General features: G+C 44.1%; 1 protein-coding gene across 1 annotated transcript in view; it reads right to left on the minus strand.

Moving 5' to 3' along the window:
• The window catches only part of LOC126157945 (juvenile hormone esterase-like), a 193,831-nt gene that overhangs the window by 48,436 nt on the left and 121,009 nt on the right, over window positions 1-24,386 (minus strand). Inside the window, exon 6 of the mRNA XM_049916409.1 lies at window positions 5,154-5,337. Within this exon, the coding sequence (XP_049772366.1) occupies window positions 5,154-5,337 (184 nt within the window). The remainder of the gene's footprint in view (window positions 1-5,153; window positions 5,338-24,386) is intronic.

The raw sequence follows: 24,386 nt of genomic DNA on the forward strand, positions 1-24,386 counted from the left end.
CGTCATGGCCACGGATAGGTTGCTACTTATCCTGGAGAGAAATATCACCGTCTGTTCATCTAGCACGTCCCTGGGATAGATTACAACCCCTTTACGGCTGTTTCATGCTCTCATCGTGTTAGAACATACGGCATAGTGTGTGTTTCGTACAGGTGTAGGTAATCGGAGCTACGACTAGGATATCATAGTGAGAGATATATACACAGGGTAAAATTTTGTAAGAAAATTTTATATTAAATGTTTCAATAATATTGCTTGATAATTGTGGAATCCCATAAAATGAACATAAAAGTGTGATATACAGGATGTGCAAGGATGTCCACACAAAACAAACACGTACAAGTTTATCTGCGTGTCAAGAAGTTGTAAAATTATTATCTTATAGTAAATTTCTGCAGGCTCATCATTTCTCATGAATGTAGATGCTAATGGGATAAGAAATATGTTGCTTCAGTGGCGGATAATGCTGTGAAAGTTGTACAATACTTTAACGAGACAGATGCTCGTCATCTTCAGGTTCTTACTGAAATGTTGCTTTTTTTTTCTTTAAAAAAAGACCCATCACTTCTTCAGCGATCTCCGCTTCTCGGTGACAGGGCAAGGTTTAATTTTCACCAATTTATTTATTGCACTTGAGAGGGCTCGTAAAGGCGACAGATCCGTAAGTATCTCTTCCGTAATGCCTTGGGGACTCAGTACCGATGTCAGCGTTCTGCTCTGCTGCTGCATACTTCTCGAATATGGTGAATGAAATGTCTGAGTTGGTCTAATTTCTCACGAAGTTTTGTGGACCTAAAATAAGCTCCATATTTAGTGTTGTTGCATTGGCTCGCCAGTATGTACTCTGGCTTCCTAGACAAACGCAGGCACTAGCGGGTGGGGCAATAACGTAATCGTAGACGAATCACAGGAGAAGTCGACATCCAAAGCTCCGTGACGGAGAAACGGGCCTCAGTCTTTGCATGCGCGACGCGGAAAAGTTCGGCCGTAAATTGCTTGGCTTGTGTAGGCGGGCGCCCAGTTTAAGGATCCTGATTTGTATTCCCGGTCTATGCTGACTCGCTGGATTCGTTCGTCTGCGGCCGATGATGCATTAGTACAGCCAATGCAGGTTCCCATGCCTAAGTTGAAATCCTGTGTCTCTGTTAATCAGGTCGTTACTTAAGAGAATTTCGAACGCTTCTTTAATGATGTAGTACAAGTATTTCGAGGTGGACGAAAGGATCGTTGTCTCTCCGCAGTCCAAAACATGTCCCGTGACAAAACAGTGTTCAGTAACAGCAGACTTTTCTCGCTGACCCAATCTGATGTGACGTCTATGTTCAGCGTATCTACACTGACGAACTAAAGAAACTGGTACACCTACCTAATGTAGTGTATGGCCCCCGCGAGCACGCAGAAGTGGCCGCAACACGGCGTATCATGAATATGAATAATGTCTGAAGTAGTGCTGGAGGGAACTGACACAATGAATCCTGCAAGACTGTCCATAAATCCGTAAGAGTGCGAGGGGGTGGAAATCTCTTCTGAACAGCACGTTGCAAGGCATCCCAAATATGCTCAATAATGTTCATGTCTGGGGAGTCTGGTGGCCAGCGGAAGTGTTTTAACTGAGAAGAGTGTGCCTGGAGCCGCTCTGTAGCAATTCTGGACGTATGAGGCGTCACATTGTTTTGTTGGAATTGCCCATTCCGTCGAAATGCACAATTGACACGAATGGATGTAGTGTCAGTTCGTATCAAGAGGTATCAAGGGTTCCATATCACTACAACTGCACACGCCCCACACCATTACAGAGCTTCCATCAACTTGAATATACAATTTGAAATAAGACTCGTCCGACCAGGCAACATGTTTCCTGTCATCAACAGTCCAACGTCGGTGTTGACGGGCCCAGGCGAGACGTAAAGCTTTGTGGTCTGCAGTCATCAAGGGTACATGAGTGGACCTTCGGCTTCGAAAGCCCATATCGATGATGTTTCGTTGAATGGTTCGCACGCTGACATTTGTTGATGGCCCAGGACTGAAATCTGCAGCAATATGCGGTAGGGTTGCACTTCAGTCGCGTTGAACGTTTCTCTTCAGTCGTTGTTGGTCTCGTTCTTGCAGGATCTTTTTCCGGCCGCAGCGATGTCGGGGATTTGATGTTTTAGCGGAGTCCAGATCTTCACGGTACACTCGTGAAATGGTCGTACGGGAAAATCCCCACTTGGAGATGTTGTGTCCCATCGCTCGTGAGCCGACTACATCACCACGTTCAAACTCACTTAAATCTTAATAAACTACCATAGTACCAACAGTAACCGATGTAACAACTGTGCCAGACACTTATTGTCTTATGTAGGCGTTGATGACAGCAGCACCGTATTTGAATACGCAAGCTTATACCAGTTTCTTTGGAGCTTCAGTGTATCTTGAACAGTGCGACACGTCTGGCCAATGTGTGATTTCCGACACTGGCAATGGACTTTATGTATCCCTGGTCTCCTTAGACATGTCGTTAACAGGACCCAGCATCGTTTGCACTCGCGCTAGAGGGTGGAAGACTCATTTTATTCGATGTTTTTTGAACATCCTACCAATCTTAAAGGACAAGCCACCAAAATAGAGGAGGAAAACCATCCTCGTGCAGTTTTCTGTTTCTCCTGACTACTTTTGGGTTTTAATGTATGCAGGTTGAAATGCATTTCGAATCTGCTTATCAAAGCACCCATTGGCTAAGTTATGTTGTTAATCTCGCTGGATCTGAGATAACTGTAGCCCTATAAACGAGGGTCCGTAATACACCACCACCGTGGGATGGGTGATAACAGCTGGTAGTTCGCAGATATAGGTCAGTGTGAATTGGTTTACGGAACACACTGTGGCCCAAGAAAACTTCACCTTTTTTGCAGACCAAGACATCTAAAAACGGGTGGTCTCCACATTTCTTCACTTTCATTGTGAAGCAAGTGCTCGGATGGAGACAGTCAAAGTGTTCCAGAAATGCAGGAAGCTTTCCTGTCACATGTGACGATACTACAAAGCTGTCATCCACATACCTCCAGAAATATTTGGGTTTCAAAACATCCGACTGAAGTGCTTTTTCCACAAAGTCTACCATAAACAGTTAGCTACTATGACAGGCAAAGGGCTATCCATAGCAGCACTGTCAGTTTGCTCGAAATATTGCTTGTTAAATAAAAAATAATTCTATTGAAGTACATGTTGAAAAGATGTACGACGTCCTCCTCCAGCTCAGCTCCTATGAGTTATAGTGAACCCAAGAGAGGTGCTCGTGTGAACGAAGAGCCTACATTGAAACTCACTAATAAGTCAGATGGTTCGAGACGCGAATTCTTCAGTCACTGTATAAAATCTTCAGAGTTTTGAGTATGGTGTTCACATTTTCCTACCAGAAGGCCCAGAAGAGAAGCCAGATGTTTTGCTAGGAGTATTTTGTGGCTCCTATATTGCTCATAATCGGGGAAAGCAGGACTCATTACGTACCTTAGGCAGCCTATGAAGTCCTGGTGGAACTGGATCTTGTATTCTTAAAAAATGTACAAGAGAATCGTTTTCAAGAACCTGGTCTGGATTTGCACCCGTGTTTTTCCCACTTCGCGCATGCGAAGGTTTCTCCAACAGGGGGTTCTGGGTGTCGACGTCCTCTATGATTCGTCTATGATTACGTTATAGCCCCACGCCTAATCGCCTACACTTTTCTAGCGAGCCCCCGCATATATCGGCGAGCTAGTGCACCAACACGTCAGTAAGCACCTGAAGATGACGAGCACCTCTTTCATTCAAATATTGTGCAACTTCCACAACATTATCCAGCGCGCCAACCGTGAACCACTCAGACAGTTACTACGTCCAGAAAGTCTCTAACAGCGCAAGAAATATGCTATCCGTACCGCATCCGCAGTGTCTTAGCCGCATATTAAAATTTGGCAAATAAGGTATTAGGAACAAAGGAGCTCTAACCGTAGATTCGGGCTTGATACAAGTTTTCCTCTGCTGAAGTCGGACCTCCTGATTTATATTCCTTAGACAAAGAATGTAGATGCGGACCGTGACCACATTTAATGCAACGCAATCTGTCATATTGTGAAACCGACTGTGTGTAATTTTCTACAGAACATTTCCTCAATATTGAAAAGTCAACTGACGTCCTGTTGCAAGTTGGTAAATGGTTCAAATGGCTCTGAGCACTATGGGACTCAACATCTGTCATCAGTCCCCTAGAACTTAGAACCACTTAAACCTAACTAACCTAAGGACATCACACACATCCAAGCCCGAGGCAAGATTCGAACCAGCGACCGTAGTGGTCGCGCGGTTCCAGACTGAAGCGCCTAGAACCGCTAGACCACAACGGCCGGCTGTTGCAAGTTGACGTGACATCTAGCACACTGTTAAATCTTAGTCATATAGCCTATCATAGATACATCAATTCACCATACTATTAAACCATTTATGAGAAAAGTTAATAGATCCACTGACTTTGTACGAAATCATGTTTGTGAGATGTGTGACTTACAAACAGAAATCAGACCACGAACGAAGATTCCGATGGATGGAGTGCCCTGAAATAGCCTTCATGTCGCATTGTGGCAGTTTTCTGTAGTTATGTATGTGACCTCTGTTATTGCAAATTAAACAGCAATTGCGTAAGGCAGATGGTGGTATGGCAGAAGCAGGGTGTGCGTGTAACTGTGCAGAAAATCTGTAAGATGGCCATTTCGTTATCTCCAGCACTCGCAGTCCCAAGAGAACGCACTATTGTCTTCAGAATGCTAAGCATTCAAGCCAGTATAGCGGCATTATATCACAAACGTAATACATGTTATTCACCCCGTCCTTTAACTTTGTAGGAATTACGGACATCCTCAGAATCAGCCATGGATATCTGCAATGGAGTTGGTCATTATTACTGCGGATATCCGCATCCATGCAGACCTCTATTTTTAGGCGTTATTTGTAACACAGAGAAGCATAAAGACATTTCTCGAAAGGCCTTTAAATTTTTTTTTTAAATCGAAAGTGGAAGATTAGGGTTTAACATTCAGTTGGCATAGAGGTCATTAGAGACGGGTTGAAAACTGAGAAAATATGAAGAGTAATGAACTGTATGCATAAATGTAATATGTGGAAGACCAGCGCAGACTTACTGAAGCGAGCGAAGGGCAGCGCCTCGTTGGAGTTGATGCCGGCGATGAAGGGGACTTTGGCGAAGAGGCCGCGGCGCATGAGCTCCCGCGGGTCGCCGTGCAGGAACGCGTCCTCACCGTCTCCCGCTGCCAGGAAGTCCTCCACCACCGGCAGGAACTGGACCGGGCTGTACCCCAGCGGGTCCTGTGCTAAGGCAGGTCTCCGTCAGCACACACGCATTAAAACTCTATAAAAAAACACTAACGGTGCTGCTCATGTCGCCCTACAAACCAAATGCCCTCACTGTACCATGTTGGGCACATCTAAGAAAACAGAACCTCTTGGAAGTATTAAAGAAACTCACGACACTACTACATAGGCGTTCTACACAGCCTAATAACCCCATTATCCAGAATCCGGGAAATTACCATTACAACTACAGCCTAATATCAGGTTGCCACCGGGAAGGTGACACCACACAGATGACAAACAAAACCCACACGAGAATCTAGAAAGAGTGGCTCTAGTTTATAAACAGATTGATCTCTGTGAAGATGACTTTGGCGTGCTACAGGGACTAGACCAGTGTGGTGGGCCCCGAGGTACGTTCACCACCCAACGACAATGTCTGGTATACTCGCTAACCACATGTCCATGACCAGTGGGTGGCCAGGCTTTAGGCACGTCTGCTGCGACCAGCACAAACGCCTGAAAGCGAAACATCGATCCCCGCTAGCCCCGCACCGTAATAAACTCTGTGGTGGACGACAACGGGCTGACTTGCCATCCACAGAGTCTCTGGCAGCTCCCACAAGAGGCGTCTGGTTCGCTGTCAGCAGGGCACACAATGGCCACAGCGCTGCAGTCGCGGGCACTATTTTACCTACGCAATGCCACGTCACATCGTATCCTTGCGCAGCGACGGTATTTATGCCGGTTGACAACCACTGAACCGTAGTTCACGCCACGAGCTAGCTGGTCGATTACACCGACCGCCGCCGCGTTCCTCAGTGTTTCTCCGTAAAACATCCTGCAGTTCCACTGCCAACCTTGGGCTAATGTGCTGCCAGCATGCCGACCTTCGACTGCCGCCTTCATAGTAACTTGGAGCCACTAGCCTTCTCGTCACTGCTACGCAGACTTGGCCTCCACGATTGGGCTTCCTGGACACAGTATCATGTCCAACTGATATATTTGGATCCCGAGACTGTAATTCTACCGAGTGGCCTTCCGGGCTTAGATTTTCTGTTAATTTTCCATGGAGTAGTGATTCTGCAAGACAAACAATTCGTACTTCTGCTATCGCAGTCTGAAATGTTCCATCAAGAAGAATGCTATTGTATTAATTCTTATCACTGCTTCAGAATCGAGAAGTGTACCTGTTGCTTATTGTTAAGAAACTTGTAATGGTTTCTCTACCTGTGCCTCAGCACTGGTCGCAATAGAACCCTAGCACGAACTGTCGCTGTTGGCACCAGTCCTACCAACCATCTGGACTGTCGCTGAGGTTTTCTTTCCGCTGTTGCAGTGACACTTTCTTACCTCTGTTCTATACTTCTACCTTTCAAATGCTTCTGTTTACTGTCTCTCAGCTGGGGCGAACTTAATGGGTAATACGTACAACCGGACCAATGAACAACGTCGCTGTCATGCAATATATGAATGCAATACGGCAAACTATCTCTGTCGCAAAGATGAAGGTAAAATTTTTGTGATCGTCACATTACAAGCTCGTCTGTGAAGGAAAACCACTTTTATCGTCATCGATGAAAGAAAAGATTAGAATAAGTTCACTGTGAAAACAACGGTCTTAAGGCCTTCTGAACACGGCTCCAGCCACTACTAACAACACTCACTGAAAACTTTGTAGTTCAGCTCGTTACTTGTAGGCTGAGCACACATTGAGACTGATTCTTGAGTTCAACAGTGCTGTATTTCAGACTGTGTTTATCAGTTTCGATATGTGGGGAGTGATGGCTTTCATTTATTAAGTGTTCTGCGAAACTCGAAGTGTCCTGTCCCTCTTTAGAGCTCTCAAGTCTTCTGTGTACATTGTTCGGAAATTTCTGCATGTCTGTCCTATATATTGGGATTGACAGGAGTTGCATTGCTGAATTCGTATACAGTTCTAATGTCTACTTTCAGTCTTTTCGTGTTGTGTTATTTGTTCTGTATGCCACTGGGATCCCTTTCTTCTTCATTTAGTTTGCAATTCTATGTATTACTTTATTATTATATGTTAGTGTTTGCATTTTGTTTCTCTTTCTCTATGTGATGTTACTTGCCTCGGTGTTTTGTGACTCTTTAGTTCTGCAGTTATGTGAACAGCCAATTTGATTATCTTTCATTTTTATCTTGTGGCTGAGCCTATTGACGGTGTTTGTTTTGTATCCATTTCCAAGAACAATATGATTATCGTTAGTTTGTGTATGTGTCATTAGAATGTTTGATAGGTGTTCTGTTCAACTCATGGAGCATTTGTATGAAATTGGGATATTTGTGTGTTGTTCTGTGGTTTGATGTGTTATGGATAACAGTATTGGTGCTTGTAGAATTTCTGTAGATGGCAAATTTGCGTTGGTTGTTGTTTATTGTTAGTGTGAGGTCGAGAAAATTTTTTTCCTGTTTTTTTTTTCTTTTTTTTTTCAGTTTCCATTTTAAAGCGTATTTGTGGGTGGGCTGTGTTGATGTTATTGTGTAACTTTTCTACATATCTTACCTTGTGTTTCATCTATGAGATAAATTACATAATCCACCTATCAGAACCAATCGATTATTTAGCACTCTTCCGGTTTCACAATGCTGTTGACTATTATGTTCTCTATATGACCCAAAAAAGTTCCACTGACCGGGGTTTCAATAGGCAGCTCCTCCTTTTGCAAATAGAAGTTGTTCAAAGTAAAATAATTTTGTTTTGTGATTAGCTTTAGTATAGATGAGAGTTCATTTATTTGTGTGTCTGAGACTTTCGTTTATTTAAGTTGTTGATATACAATGTTTATAGTTACTTCTGCCAGTATATGTGTGTACATGGATGTAATAACAAAAGACAAAAGTGTTGCTGATGGGGAGGCTACTGATATTCTCAACAACAAATGTTCCTGGAATCACTAAAGGCTGCAGTAAAATGATTGTCCTCTATCAAACTGCTGTTTAATTCTGACAAGACCCAGCATCTTCTGTCAGGGCTATCTAACGATATAGAAGCTAGTACAGTTAAACTTTTAGAAGTCCATATTGACTCCAGACTGAGCTGGCGAGAACACATGATTCACATTACCAAAAAAATTTCAAGGGTAACATACCTAATGTGGAAACTGAGACATTTAGTTTCTCCTAACTATTTAAGATTGACATATTTTAGACTGTTTCAGTCTCACATTTCCTATAGACTGCTAGTGTGGATCGACTCTACACACATAGGTGATATATTGAAGATACAAAAATAAGTCATAAGAGAAATGTGTAGGACTGAACGAACAGATCACTGCCGACTTCTGTTTAGAAAAATCAATATACTTACAATTGTAAATGTGTATATATTTGTCACATCACTATACATTAAAACAAACATCAAAGAATTTCATATAACAGAAGATATGCACCATAACAACACCAGAGGAAAAATCAAAATGGATATTCCGAGAAACAGAATAGTAAAACGAGCCCACTCATCCACAGTCAGTTCCTTAAAAATCTTTAACAAATTACCATCCTCAGAATGGTCAATGCCTTCTAAATTATTTCAAAGAAAAATGTACAGCTGGCTGGCTGAAAATCCATTCTATAATATAACAGATCATTTTGATAAAAATGTGAACATATGTTAAAATTTAAAATTTATGGGTAAATATTTGTAGTTGAGTAGGTAATTCAGTATAAATGCTTCATATGATTAAGCATAAATATCTGTGACTGTGCATGTAATAAACTACATCAAACATATGTTAAAACTTAAAGTGCATAGTTAATGTATGTAATTGTGTGTATAACTAAACATATCAGTACTATGTATAACAAATAAAGCCTATTCTGTTATGTTAATGGTCAACAGCAAATAAAGCTGAATATGTATCCTGTGTTTTCAAGGTTTCTGTTGTTTAAGTGTAAGAAGATTTTCTGTAGGAATGTGTGCATATGTCTCCTTCATCAGTATAATGGAGCTTTTCTTAAGTATACCACTGGTCGGCTTGGAATATTAGGTTTGTGAATTTTTGGAATGGTTGTTAAGGTTGAAACTTTACAATTCTTTTGTGTCAATCTTTTTATCTGGTTTTGCGTGTGAGGCTTTTTAAGAGTGTCTAAAAGTTCCTTTGGTATCTGTGTTGGATCACTGGTTAACCTCGTTATGTTGTTCTCTTTCACGAATTTTTGTGCTTTTCCTATGTAGTCTTTCTCAGTTACTATGACCATTATGTTTCCTTTGTCTGATTTAATGTTGAGTAATTTCGATTTTTTTTTGTGTGTACTGTTAATGTCTTTCTCAGCAGATGTTCCGATGTTTTTGTTTTTGTACTGATCGATTATTTTGTTCTTCCTGATTACCTGTTTCATTTCCTCTGCCATTATGCTCTCTCATTAGCGACCGAGCGAGGTGGCGCAGTGGTTAGCACACTGGACTCGCATTCGGGAGGACGACGGTTCAATCCCGTCTCCGGCCATCCTGATTTAGGTTTTCCGTGATTTCCCTAAATCGCTTCAGGCAAATGCCGGGATGGTTCCTTTGAAAGAGCACGGCCGATTTCCTTTCCCATCCTTCCCTCACCCGAGCTTGCGCTCCGTCTCTAATGACCTCGTTGTCGACGGGACGTTAAACACTAATATCCTCCTCCTCCTCTCTCATTAGCCCTGGATTCAACTCAAAGTATTAGTTTACCATGTTCCTCTACAATGTACTCACTGTCAGTAATTAGAATTCTTTTGTGTTATGTGTTTTGTGGATGTGCTGGTTATGTTTGGGAGTTATCTTAAGTAACTGTTGTTCTTGTTTCGTGAGTGTTACATCAGTTAAGTTATTTCAGCTACAGTTTATCATACACACAAGACAAAATTCCGTATTTTGCAAGTGAATTTATTTATGTGTGCCAAACATGTTTTGCCTGTGCGTCTTAGGCATCTCCAGCAATCTATAATACAAAAAAACTATTTAATTTGACATATTTTCATGTAAGATTTATTGCAATTCTTGACAGCTCATTTAAAAGCTACCTTTTTCTATTTACAATTACACGATTATGGTTTTTATTTACATTTCATTTTACATTCTTTTTATGAATCCACTTGTTGTTCTGCGTGTGCTAAATGCATGTAGGAAAGCTTTCTCACAACTGATATGTAACATTTAAATATTTCTTTGCACATAACCTATCCTGTACCACACTGCAGACGTTCTTCTCAAATGTTTTAGGGCTATCTTAGGGCTGATGGGAGCTGTAGAGGGGGAGAGTGGAAGGAGGTGTTGAGGTGGGGATCAAGGAAGGGTGAGTGGTGGAGCACTGTGTATATGTATGTGTAATTTGTTTGATGGTAAACTGTGAATTAGATTGAATATTATTCTTCCATTATTGTTCTTTTGGTCATAGAGAATACTATCATTTTTATTTATGATCTATTTGAAATTTCTTACTGTAGGGTGAGCATTCCATTTCTTTCGTTGTTAAGGCATAATATTGTCATGTCTATTTTTATTTCAACAAAACAGTGATTTTCTTTTACTGTTTGTTCTGGAATGGATACATTCACTCGTCAGTGAGTTGAACCTCATGTTAAAATTCTTGCAATCATCGCAACACAGAGGTGTAGCTACTACATGTTAATTTATATATTCCTGAACTGTTGTATTTATCTCTCTCTTCTGTCTCAGTTTTTAGTTTCTTCTGAATTGTGTTATTTGTGTTAAATGACGTATTAATTTTGTATTTTTTGAAGATATTACTGATCTTGTGTGTGAGTTGTATTTTATGGTGTGCCATTTCCTGTTGAGAGATGTATTGTTTGGTATGGGTGTAAATTGTGTTACATATTAATTGGAAGAAACCTGCGTTATGTGCACTTAGCTCATATAGTACAACAAATGGATGCATAATTAATACATACATAATATAAAAACAGAAGTTTATATTTTTGTATGTTCCACGTTTCCTTCTAACCCATTGGAACGATTTCATTACAACTTAGTATAAATATCCCTTACTGTCCGGAAAATGTCAGTATGAGAGTACGAACCATCTATTTATTAAAGGAGATGGGGAGGGTGAAAAGCAGTCTAGCCCATGACACATGAATACCCATATTTTATTCATACTAAATTTGAGACAGAGAACACCAAGTGACTTGCAACAAACATGAAATATAATTTCAAACTTCTACACAACGGTTTCTCGTTGACAAGCTCCACATAATGATGAAAATAAAAAGTAAACAAGTTTATCCCCTGCTACATTTTCGCTGTTTGTGAAGTAAAAACACAATTTGCAGACAGTATTCACATCTACCACTGAACACATGAGAAAAGTTATATCATTGTATGACCTATCATAATAACCAAGATGCATGAAAAGGACATGTTATCCTTATTACTTCGTTACTACTTCTTTACTACTAACTCTATTCAGAAGACATTTCACAGACAGTATCCCCACATGTCGCTGAATGTACCTACAAAAATATATCATTGTATGACATATAGTTATGGAGATACGGTATCATAAACATTGTGCTGTGTGCAATTGAAAAGGCAGCACGAAATTCACTAGAGATACCGGTGAAATACGTGTGAAATATTTTAAATTTATGTGAAGTACATTTTAGGGGGGCATACACAGGCAAAACCATGTATAAAAAGCTCATCCTAAATCGTGCAACGATTTCAATCAAATTTGGTACATTCACTATGTAGTTAGGACCTGGAAAGAAATGCTATGGGTGTAAGAACCATCATCCTCCTTTGAGGTGAGGGTTATATTATGGAGAGGGAAGGGGGAGGAGGAGATGCACAATCAGAGATGGAGAAGGAGGAGATGGACACATATGGGAGAAGGAGTAGACGGACAGAGATAGGGCTAGGGGAGATGGACAGAGGAAGGAAGAAGAAGGAGGTGAACAGAGTCAGGGAGGAAGAAGAGATGATCAGAATGAGTGGGAGAAGGGGATGAAGAGTGGAACGGGGACGGAGGAGATGGACAGAGGATAGAAGATGGAAATGACATATGGGGAAGGAGAAGATGGCAGAGTAGGGAGGAGATGGACAGAGGGGGAGGAGCAGATGGACAGAGAGTGGGGGTAGAGGAGGTGGATGGGAAGAAGGGTGGAGGAGGTGGACAGAGAGGTGGGAAAGTGGGAGATGGACAGAGAAAGGGGGAAGGAATAGATGGACTAATATAAGATTGGAATAAATACATACCAAGGCAATGCTTGGTACTTGACTGTTGTTGTTGTTGTGGTCTTCAGTGGTGAGACTGGTTTGATGCAGCTCTCCATGCTACTCCATCCTGTGCAAGCTTCTTCATCTCCCAGGACCTACTGCAGCCTACATCCCTCTGAATCTGCTTAGTGTATTTCTCTTGGTCTCCCTCTACGATTTTTACTCTACACGCTGCCCTCCAATACTAAATTGGTGATCCTTCGATGTCTCAGAACATGTCCTACCAATCGATCCCTTCTTCTAGTCAACTCGACTAGTTGGATATAAAATGAATGTAAGTAAAAGCCACACATATATAGCTGTAAAATAATTAGATTTAAATGAGATGGCAAGAATCACTACAAATCTCATATCAAGAAATGTAAAATTAAATAATTTTCCTTGTATTAATGACCACTGAAGATGCCAAGCATGAATAGGCGTAAGACCTTTGGTACACAAAAATAAATGTAGTTGAATAGGAAGGAATTATTCTTATCTGTATGATAAAGCATAACTGAAGTTAACAGCTGGGGAGAAGTGACTGCAATTATTAATATCAGTTAAGTTAATCAGACATGTTTTTTGTTCATAAGTTTATTTAATTTCTCTTCTTGTTCTTCCCATTTGTTTCTCGTTGTTGATTCTATGTGGTATTTTATTCTTTCTAGTATTTTATATAGTAATGAGGTGCTGGCGATTCGATTTACTTGTTTTAGGAGCAGTCTGTAACAGTTGATATCCCAACGTACCACTCCACTCTCCCAAGAACCCTCAGTCAGCTCTAAAGCATGTGACCAAGACCAGTGCAACATGTGCAGTTTTCCACAGTATAAGCTATGTGCAAAGAAATATTTACTGAAGGAAACAATTACTATGTGCATTTTCCATGTGTAGAACAACTACTAACTACATGAGCAGCACACAAAAATTAATGTAAGCAGAAACATGCGTAAATAACTATAAATCGAAATACCTAGATATAAACAAACTGCAAAAATCTCACCTCAGAATATATCTACTTAAATAATTTTTATGTATTATAGACCACTGAAGATGTCTAACATGAATAAGCGAAACAAGGGTGGTACTCAAGAATAAATTTCAGTTGCAAAAGACGGAAGTTTTCTTATCTTTATTATAAAGGATAATTGGCATTATATGTTGGGTCCAGATACACGTGGATAATAATCATATAGAATGCTACCTTTCTACTTTGTAGTCATTGCATATTTTGAGGGTTTTTTGTGTTTGTTTGGTATACATCATGTCACCCTCAAACGCATGACCGATTGTCATCAACAAATATGAAATAAGAAATCTGTATTATTAAAATGAAATTTGCGGCAGTATTGTGAGACAGTTTTGGTGGGCACTAGGTTATAATGAATTCCGTTGTGCACTCGCGTTAGTTGGTCGACATCATTAGTTCCGAAAGACAGAGAAAAAGAATGACTTTCACTTTGGCATTAATTCTAGTACTGTGACAACTTGCTGTTGAATTGTTCCGTGAGATGTATTTCGTACCATGAGAATTGTCAAAGCCGCAGCCTGAATCCTGACGATTTCTGTTCGTTATACGTTACTAAGCATGGGGGAAGGGTAATAGTGTGTGTGTGTGTGTGTGTGTGTGTGTGTGTGTGTGTGTGTGTGATTTCTGCTCTGTGTCATATATCAGCTCTCATAAAGCAGTAAATAGTGTACTGTTGCAGAGCATTATGTTTTCATTTATTACGTTTTTGCGTTTCATTTGTCTTTTGTGTATGCTTGTTTTCTTCTAACGTTAATTTGCAGCCCACTGTCGCTATGTTTCAGAGTGTGTAAATTTTAAATAACCCCCACAACAAGTGCTCTGTCTCAGTGCGATCCTCTGCCGTCAACACACGTTTCCGTGGCAGGTTCTGTCTCCGCACCACCTGGCCCTGCCGTTTTGGCACCATGTTGAGACAGTTTAGGTGACAAGGAGAACACGGCAAGGGCCATTATCTGATTGCCCAGGAAATTCGCTGAAATGAAGATGAGTGAAAACAAGCGAACACTTGCCTCGGCTTATCCGTATTACTCGACTTTTTCTGAGGAAATGACGGTTAAATTTTTCGCGGTATTTTTGAGGTACTTTATGTGCCGCGCGAGCCGGCCGAGGTGGCCGTGCGGTTCTAGGCGCTACAGTCTGGAGCCGAGCGACCGCTACGGTCGCAGGTTCGAATCCTGCCTCGGGCATGGATGTGTGTGATGTCCTTAGGTTAGTTAGGTTTAATTAGTTCTAAGTTCTAGGCGACTGATGACCTCAGAAGTTAAGTCGCATAGTGCTCAGAGCCATTTGAACCATTTTATGTGCCGCGCGATGTACTCGAACGAAATAGTGGATCAGTGGTTACTGACAAAAAAGAGGGAGAAAGAGAAAGAGAAAGGAAAAAATGGTTAGCGTGCCGGCTTCTTAATATTGCACACCGTGTTCGAAACCCGATTACTGTTTTTACTTATTTTATTTTTATTGTTTCCATTTATCTACCCATGTCCGTCGAAGGTTACTACACGAATGTTTCTTTGTTTCATATCAAATTAGAGAATACAAGCATGTTATCTTAACTGTAAAATTAAAACTGGATTTCGCAATAAGTGTCACACATTTATTATACAGGGTGGTCCACTGATAGTGACCGGGCCAAATATCTCACGAAATAAGCATCAAACGAAAAAACTACAAAGAACGAAACTCGTCCAGCTTGAAGGGGGAAACCAGGTGGCGCTATGGTGCTTGCCATAGGTCAAACGGATATCAACTGCGGTTTTTTTAAAAATAGGAACCCGCATTTTTTATTACATATTCGTATAGTACGTAAAGAAATAAGAATGTTTTAGTTGGACCACTTTTTTGCTTTGTGATAGATGGCGCTGTAATAGTTACAGACGTGTAAGTACGTGGTATCACGTAACATTCCGCCAGTGCGGACGGTATTTGTTCGTGATACAATACCTGTGTTAAAATGGACCGTTTACCTATTGCTTAAAAGGTCGATATCGTGTTGATGTATGGCTATTGTGATCAAAATGCCCAACGGGCGTGTGCTATGTATGCTGCTCGGTATCCTGGACGACATCATCCAAGTGTCCGGATCTTTCGCAGAATAGTTACGTTATTTAAGGAAACAGGAAGTGTTCAGCCACATGTGAAACGTCAACCACGACGTGCAACAAATGATGATGCTCAATGGCCCTGAGCGCTATGGGAGTTAACTTCTGAGGTCATCAGTCCCCTAGAACTTAGAACTACTTAAACCTAACTAACCTAAGGACATTACACACATCAATGCCCGAGGCAGGATTCGAACCTGCGACCGTAGCAGTCGCGCGGTTCCAGACTGTAGCGCCTAGAACCGCTCGGCCACTCCGGTCGGCAATGATGATTCCCAAGTAGGTGTTTTAGCTGCTGTCTCGGCTAATCCGCACATCAGTAGCAGAGAAATTGCGCGAGAATAGGGAATCTCAAAAACGTCGGTGTTGAGAATGCTACATCAACATCGATTGCATCCGCACCATATTTCCATGCACCAGGAATTGCATGGCGACGACTTTGAACGTCGTGTACAGTTCTGCCACTGGGCACATGAGAAATTACGGGACGATGACAGATTTTTTGCACGCGTTCTATTTAGCGACGAAGCGTCATTCACCAGCAGCGGTAACGTAAACCGGCATAATATGCACTGTTGGGCAACCTAAAATCCACGATGGCTGCGACCTTGGCCGCTTAATATATGGTGCGACATTATGGGAGGAAGGATAATTGGCCCCCATTTTATCGCTGGCAATCTAAATGCTGATTTCCTACGTAATGTTCTACCAATGTTACTACAAGATGTTTCACTGCATGACAGAATTGCGATGTACTTCCAACATGATGGGTGTCCGCCATATAGCTCGAGTGCGGTTGAAGCGGTATTGAATAGCATATTTCATGACAGGTGGATTGGTCGTCGATGCACCATACCATGGCCCGCATGTTCACCGGATCTGACGTCCCAGGATTTCTAAGGTGCTTGTGGTATAATGCACACCCAACATCTGAGTGCCGCGAGGCCCTCACCTGCCCGCACTGTAGGCAAGCCCACTTTTTATGACAGTGCCCCAATCTCCAGTCCCCCCTTCCTGTAATACCTGTAACCTCCCTCACCCTACATACTCCCAGAAATGTAAGGCCCGACCCCCTCCTATCACTCCTGAATTCACCGTTCCTGTCAGCCCTCTGGACGCCCCCACCCCTCCCGGCAATTCCCTTCGCATGCCACCTACCGCTGAGAACATTATCAGATTCCTCACCATCGTCCTTCAGAATGTTTATCCTTTTCAGCGCCCGCACACCCTCCAACAGATATCCCTCGCCACCCGTTCCATTTTCCAACTAAAAATGTATGCCACCTACTCCAACAACCAGGCCCATTTCACCTTCTCCCATCTTGACACCCTAGTTTAAATCCCTGTCATGGCACGACAGCACCGTATCCTTTTCAACAACATCCGCTCCCTTCCCGCCAACAAGAACCTCTTCCTGCACATCCTTCCCACCCACCGCGTGGATGCCTTCCTCCTCAATGAAACCTTCCTCCAACCCTACCACACCGTCCACACTTTACCCTACTTCCTTCACCGCTCCGATAATCCCCTCCTGATTGCGCGTGGCGGAGTTGCCATTGGTCACCACCGCCAGATCCCCGTTCGGCTCCAACCTCTCCTTCCCGACCCCACCGAACACCTGATCCTCAGTCTCTTCTTCCCCAGCCTTACTGTTACCTGCGCCACCATCTATGTACGCCTTAACGCCCCTATTCCCTTCGATTTCCTCTCCCACATGGACCGTACCTTCTCCTCCTACGTGATCGCCGCCGACCTTAACATCCATAGTCGTTCAGCCGCCCAGTTACGGCGGTGGCATCGGTTCCTCTCCTCCCTTCAAGGCGACCTCATCCCCATCCCCCAGCACACCCATCCCGAATCCAACTCCACTCCCAATGTTATCCTCTCCTCCCCCAACCTCCTTGCCGCATAACGGTGGATGTCCTGGAGCCTATTGGTAGCGACCATCTCCCTGTCCTCCTCACCATTTCAGACGGTCGTCGGCCCCACCCCGACCCTCGTAATGACCCTCCCCCTAAGTACGTCCATGACTATTCCTGTGCCAACTGGAATGCCTACCGGGATACCCTTTCAACGCAGTTCGATAGCCACCCCTTCTCCTACCGCCACCCTGACAATGTAACCCATGCCGCCTCCTTTCTCCAGCACACCTTGTCTGAGGCCATGGAGGCCCACGTCCCTACTGTCGCCGTCCACCCCCACCATCCTACCTTACCCCCACAGGCCGTCCTGCTCCTCCGTGAATCCCGCCGTCCCTACCGTGCCTTCCTCTGCATGCGTGACCTGGACACACTACGACGCCACCGGCAACTCCAGCGACACATTCGTAATTTGCTTGCAGCTAAGAAACGCCGTGATTGGCGACAGACATGCACCCGTTTGAATGCTACCCTAACTATCAACTCGTCCAAGTTCTGGTCCGACTTCCGTCGCCTTACCGGAACTAAACCCTCCCCCTACTATCCTCTTCTCCATGATGATCACCCCTTCCCTGACTCCCTTAGTAAGGCCAATCATTTTGCCTCCTACCTCTCTGTTGTTTTCTCCATCCCCGATGATCCCCAGATCGATTACTCCCTCTTCCCGGATGTCCGCGATCGAACTGACACCTCTGTCCCTCCCCTCGCACCTGGTTTCCAGTACTTGGACAACATTGCCTACACGGAACTCAATGCCCCTATCACTATACAGGCTCTCATTGCTACACTCCGCACAAAACGCAACACCGCTCCTGGTCACGATCGTGTCACCTACCGTCACCTTCGTGAAGCTCCTGTCTCTTTCCTCTCCACCCTGGCCAGGCTCTATAAGGTAGTCCTGTCCACCGGTTACTACCCCAACCTGTGGAAAACCTCCCATATCCTGATGTTCCTTAAACCTGGCAAACCGCCGTCCGCCGTCTCCTCCTACCGTCCCATCAGCCTTACCTCAGTCTTCAGCAAGGTCCTGGAATCTATCCTCACCCGACGCATCCACCAGCATCTCCGCCAGCACCGCCTCCTTCCCGTTACCCAGTGTGGCTTTCGGCCGTCCTTCTCTTCCGACGACCTTCTCCTTCACCTCACTCATCTCCTTTCCGACCAGCTTAATTCCCGTCACTCCGCAATCTTCCTCTCCCTGGACCTCGAACGAGCTTATGACCGCGTATGGCATTCTGGTCTCCTCTTCAAGCTCCAAACCTTCGCCCTTCCCATTAACTACGTCCGTCTGATCGGCTCCTTTCTCTGCCGCCGTCCTTCCTATGTCACCATCCATAACACAGATTCCTACACCTTTTTCCCCTCCGCCGGTGTGCCACAAGGCTCCATCCTCTCCCCCCTTCTGTACTTTTTGTACACGGCGGACATGCCGCCGCCGTCACTCCCCGTCCACCTTCTCCAGTTTGCCGGTGACACCGCCTTCCTTGTCCTTGCCCCCACCCTGCAGCGCTCCCAACACCTTCTCCAATCCCATCTTGACCGGTTCACCGCTTGGTGCAACCAGTGGTTGCTCAAGGTCAATCCCTCCAAAACCCAGGCGATCATTGTAGGCAACATCACCCCTTCCTTCCGCCTCATCGATTTCTATCTAACCATCTATGGCCGTCCAATCGCCCTCACCCCCACCCTTAAGTACCTTGGCGTCACCCTCGACCGTCGCCTCTCCTGGACTCCCCATCTCCGGACAATCCAAGCCAAGGCAAGCTCCCGACTCCATCTCCTCAGCGCCTTTCCGGCTGTACGTGGGGTCTGGACCCCTCCACCATCCTCCACACCTATAAATCCCTCATCCGCCCTATCCTTTGTTACGCCCATCTAGCCTGGATCTCCGCCCCCCCCCTACCTTTTATAAATCCCTACAAATCCTTGAACGCCATGCTCTCCTCCTCGCCTATCGCATCTGTCTCCCCTCCCCCATGCGGATCCTGTATGATCTCATCCCCTTCCCCCACCTCCTCGTTTTCCTTGAAAGGATACGGATCCTGTACACCTCCCACAAACTCGATCCTCCTGATCCACTTGTCTCACCCATCCTCTTCCACCCCTGCCCGCTGCCGCGCCTGTATTCCCACGTCCCACACGGTCTCCATCTCTCCACCCTCCTTACCGTCTCCCAAGGTGGCTTCCGTCATCTCCCCCTCCCTGATGATGTCCTCCTCCCCTCCATCTACCCCTCCTATCAACTTTGACCCTGCCCCACCCCCCACTTCCGGTGTCCTTTCCTTTAGGCACCCTCCCTCCCTTCTCTTCCCTTCCCTTCTCTTTCCTTTTCCCCCATCCCCTCCCTCCACACCTCTTCCCCCGGGCTTCCCCTCCCTCTTCCTCCCTCCCCCTATCTCCCCTGCCCGTGGCATCTCTGATCTCCCCTCTCGCTCTCCCACTCCCCTTCCTCCTCCTCTTCTCTTGGCAGGTCCCCGGACTCGCACATGCACAGTGAACATTCGCGCGCTGGAGGTCATTGCCATCAGTGTCTCGTGTGTGTGCCTTCGTTTGTGTTTTGTGTTTGTTCACCGTCACGCAACCACTGTTCACGTGTACCGTCGCCATCATCCATGTTATGTGCGCCGTGTCAACTAGTGTTAGTGATGTTTCTCGTCCAGCGTGAACGGCTCCATGTTTTGTGTTTTTTAGTGTCTACATTTTTTGCCCGCCGTTTTGATTGTATTCTCTGTGCCCGCTATATGTATTACTTATTGTAAAACTCTAGACTGAAGAGCGGCGTACTCTGCTGCTGACAGCCCGCCTTGTATAAGGTGATCAAAATCACAATAAAGAAAAAAAAAAAAAAAACATTGCTCGGATGCAGGTTTACCGCACTCACAGTTCTTCGTATGAATCTTACTTGGGAAAAAAACGGCGTTAACAGTCGTGAATATTTCACATGTTGGCAGTAATTTCTCGGCAACCTATGCGATCACTTTTTCGGAAACTGGCGCTTGCAACTGATTGTGAATCAACATATACAACAGGAATTTCACCGAAAACGATTTCAAATAATTTTCTCATTCTTTTTCTTTAATTCTTTCTAGCAGACGAATATGTACAACGTTATATCAATATACATTGGAAACCATTAGTGTAGTGATGTACAGACATGGGTATATAAATGAAAAACAAAAATAAAGCAAATATTCGGGTTTCGAGCACGGGGCGCAAACTTAAGAAGCCGCGAGGACAACCACGGTACCACCATTTCGTCTGACGATCTCGCCCGGTATAAGGTACATAAACTACCTGGAAAGTAGTTCGAAAACTTTGACCGTCGTTTTTTCAGAAACGGTCGAGTAGCTACCGGTAAGCCCAGACATGTGTTCGTTTATTTTGCCCCCTCTTCCACAGAGCGAAGTTTCTGGAAATTGGGCGATGCCACTTGCCATGTCCTCCTAGTGACTGCAGGACCTGTGTAAGACCAAAGCGATAAAAGCTGCCACTTAGGGCGACAAGCTAAGAGCGGCGCCAGGGGCGGCACGACTGTAACATTTCTATACAGGACGTATCACAATTAATAGCGGCCGCTTGGGGCGGCAAGCCGGGTGGGGCGACCAAATGCAAGATTTGTATACAGTGCGTATCACAATTGCTGGCGAAAACTGACACGGCTAAAAGAATGCGGGGGAGAAGGGGATGGAAAGAGGGGGGGGGGGGGGACCAACGATAAGTTGCTCTTGCACAAAAAACGTTCTCGAGCCGGCCCTGGCTCTACCACGTTTCCCTTTGACAAACTACACTGTACTCTCCACCCAGGGTACACTGTGGCAGTTTGGCTTCATAGAAGCATTCAGTGCAGTCACAGACCTGGAAACATAACTTATACATACGAATTTTCTTTAATCAGACGTTGGCGAACTTTGATGTTTAAGAGAGGATGAAACGCTGTCAGCTCATAGCCCAATGAGAATGGTGCAAAGAGCGATACATTCCATTAAAATAACTTTGTGATCGACGTTTCAGAGAATCGAATGGTAGGATCAGTCAGTGGTAGGGTCAGTCAATCGAAGCTGTTTATCGTCCTCCATGCTCTTGGTGTTGCGTAAGGTGACGGACAACGGGTGTCCCTGGCCTGTGTGGACGTCCGGCCCTGGCGTGTGTCAAACCTTGCAGGAGAGCTTCTGTAAAGTTTGGAAGGTAGGAGACGAGGTACTGCCAGAAGTGAAGCTGTGTGTAGCGGGTGTGAGTCGTGCTTCGGTAGCTCAGATGGTAGAGCACCTGCCCGCGTAAGGCAAAGGTCCCGAGTTCGAGTCTCGGTAGGGCACACAGTTTTAATGTGCCAGGAAGTTTCATATCAGCGCACACTCCGCTCCAGAGTGAAAATCTCATTGTGAATAAAAAATATGCTTATTATTTTAAGACATCACATCACATTTAACGACAATAGCTAAATAACCAGACAAATAAAAGCATCCTATAAATATTTTTTATCCTAGCGCGTAAATGTATATGCAGCTAGGCCCGCCCGGTTAGCCGATCAGTCTAACGCAGTGAACCGGCCAGTCAACAAACGTGCCGAAAAGCGCCCGCAATAGTAAATGTGGATGCATTTCACCAGAAAATGCTTCAGTGTCCTACCAAACCAACCTGATTCCGTCGAATGAGACCGGCATATCACCTCAATCATGCGAATCAATACTCCACTTAGACCTGCACACGCATTCCTACCGAGTGTCTGTTCTCCATACATTAAAATCAGCAGATGCTCCTCATCGCCTCCAGTTTTGTGAGTGGCTGTTCACTGAGATAACAAGGAATGGCTTGGACATAGATCTGTTCTTTACGTTTGATGAAGCCTGGCTTCACCTGAGTGGTTACGTCAACTCTCAGAATCACAGGTTCTGGGCAGCGGAGAATCCGCATAACTTACATGAAACACCATGGCATGATCAGAAGGTTGAGGTTTGGTGTGCCGCATTATTGGTCCCATCTTCTTCCTCAGCCGCTGACTTCGGCGCGTTACATTGCCAAAATTTTTAAATCATTTGTGGCAGCCTTAAGTAACCTACAATTATTTCCAACACGACGGAGCAACTGCTCATGCAGCTGGCCGAAACTTGGAGCACTTTTACACAATCCTCAGTTAAAGCCTGGCAGAGCTGTTAGCAGAGATCAGTCTGGTATCGGCCGTAGCTGGCCACACAGGTCACCTGATCTGTCAGCGTGCGATTACTTTGTGTGGGGAGCCCTCAAGTCTAAGGTGTATCGCAACAACCCTCATAGTCTTCAAGAACTGCAGCAGAACATTTCGGATAAGACTGAAGCAGTTCCAGCAGTCCAGCTTCGATACGCCTTCATAAACTAGCTGACCAGGGCCGAAATGCCTCAAGAGATGCATGGTGGTCACTTTCAACATCTGTTATAGTCAGGTTAGTTCTGTATTTCCATTCCTCTGCTGTGTTTCTTTGTATGCTGGAACTCTGTTCTCCGTGCCACTTTTATTTGCCCCATACTGTACTAATAGTAGAGTAAGTCAGGGTGATATGGTGGATCGGGTGAAAAGGTGAATTGCTTTAATTCTTTACTGATTAAACAGACGTCTCTATATGTTTGCATGCCAACAGTCTCTGATCATCCGTGCAGTGTGCACGTGCTGAAAACCAGCCCCGTTTTAAAAACCGTAAGTACTTTGTACAAAACTGTTTCCGATGCTAAATAATTTTTTATGCTGCATGCATTTGTAGATGTTACTTCAGGTAGCGTGGTCCGCGGGGTATTTTTTGATATATCTTGCCTTTTTATACTGCTTATGTACTACACAACCTAGAAATCGTTGCGTCTAGTGTTTTGAACTTCTTGCCGTGCTATTCACCGTTTCACCCATAGAAAATGGGAGAAATGGTGAACTCGGGCAGGGGTGATATGGTGAAGGACTTTTCTTATGTGTAAAGCTTTTATTTAGGTACATCCCAACCAGGGTTTTTGACAAGTCATGAAATGTTAGCGTTTCCTATCCCATGCGAGAGTTATGTTCTGTTTTATCCGACGTCTCAATACAATCGTTAATTTAAAAATTAGTTTTTATATATTTTTTGCAAGTACAGTTTGGTTTATCAGCGATTAAAAAGGTAAATGTTCTAACTACCGCCATTGTTCCAGGCAAAGATGCCTACATTTTACAAATGACAAAAAGGATACAGCCGTGCTGATTGGACAGAGGAGCATCTTAACGATGCCGTAAAAGCGGTGCAAAATGGAATGAGCCTGAATAAAACCTCAAAGGAGTTAAAGGAGTTTCACGTTCCATGGTCAACGCTGAAGAGACGATTAACAAACGGGTGCTTTACGAAAAAACCTTTGGATGGGCCGCCTGTACTAACACAAGAATGTGAGGAAAAGTTGGTAAAACATATCATAAAATTACAAAATTTCGGATTTGCACCGACAAGGACAGAAGTACATACCATGGCATATAAACTAGCTGAGAAATATAACCAACATCACAAATTTAACCGAGAAAAGGAAATTGCTGGAATGGACTGGCTACATTTAATCTTAAAAAGAAATCCGGAACTCTCAATCCGCAAATCGGAAGGAGTTTCACAAGCACAGTCGAGGGGTTTAAGTACCAAAAACGTTTCAGACTATTTTTCATTGCTGCAGAACATCTTGGTAGAGCATAACCTCCTTGATAATCCGGCAAATATATTCAACGTAGATGAGTCTGGACTTCAGCTGAATAATAGACCAGGTTAGGTGTTGGCAGCAAAGGGGTCTAAGAGCGTTCCAGCGATAACATCCGGTGAAAC

Source organism: Schistocerca cancellata, chromosome 2 (assembly GCF_023864275.1).
Source record: "Schistocerca cancellata isolate TAMUIC-IGC-003103 chromosome 2, iqSchCanc2.1, whole genome shotgun sequence".
Taxonomy (NCBI): domain Eukaryota; kingdom Metazoa; phylum Arthropoda; class Insecta; order Orthoptera; family Acrididae; genus Schistocerca; species Schistocerca cancellata.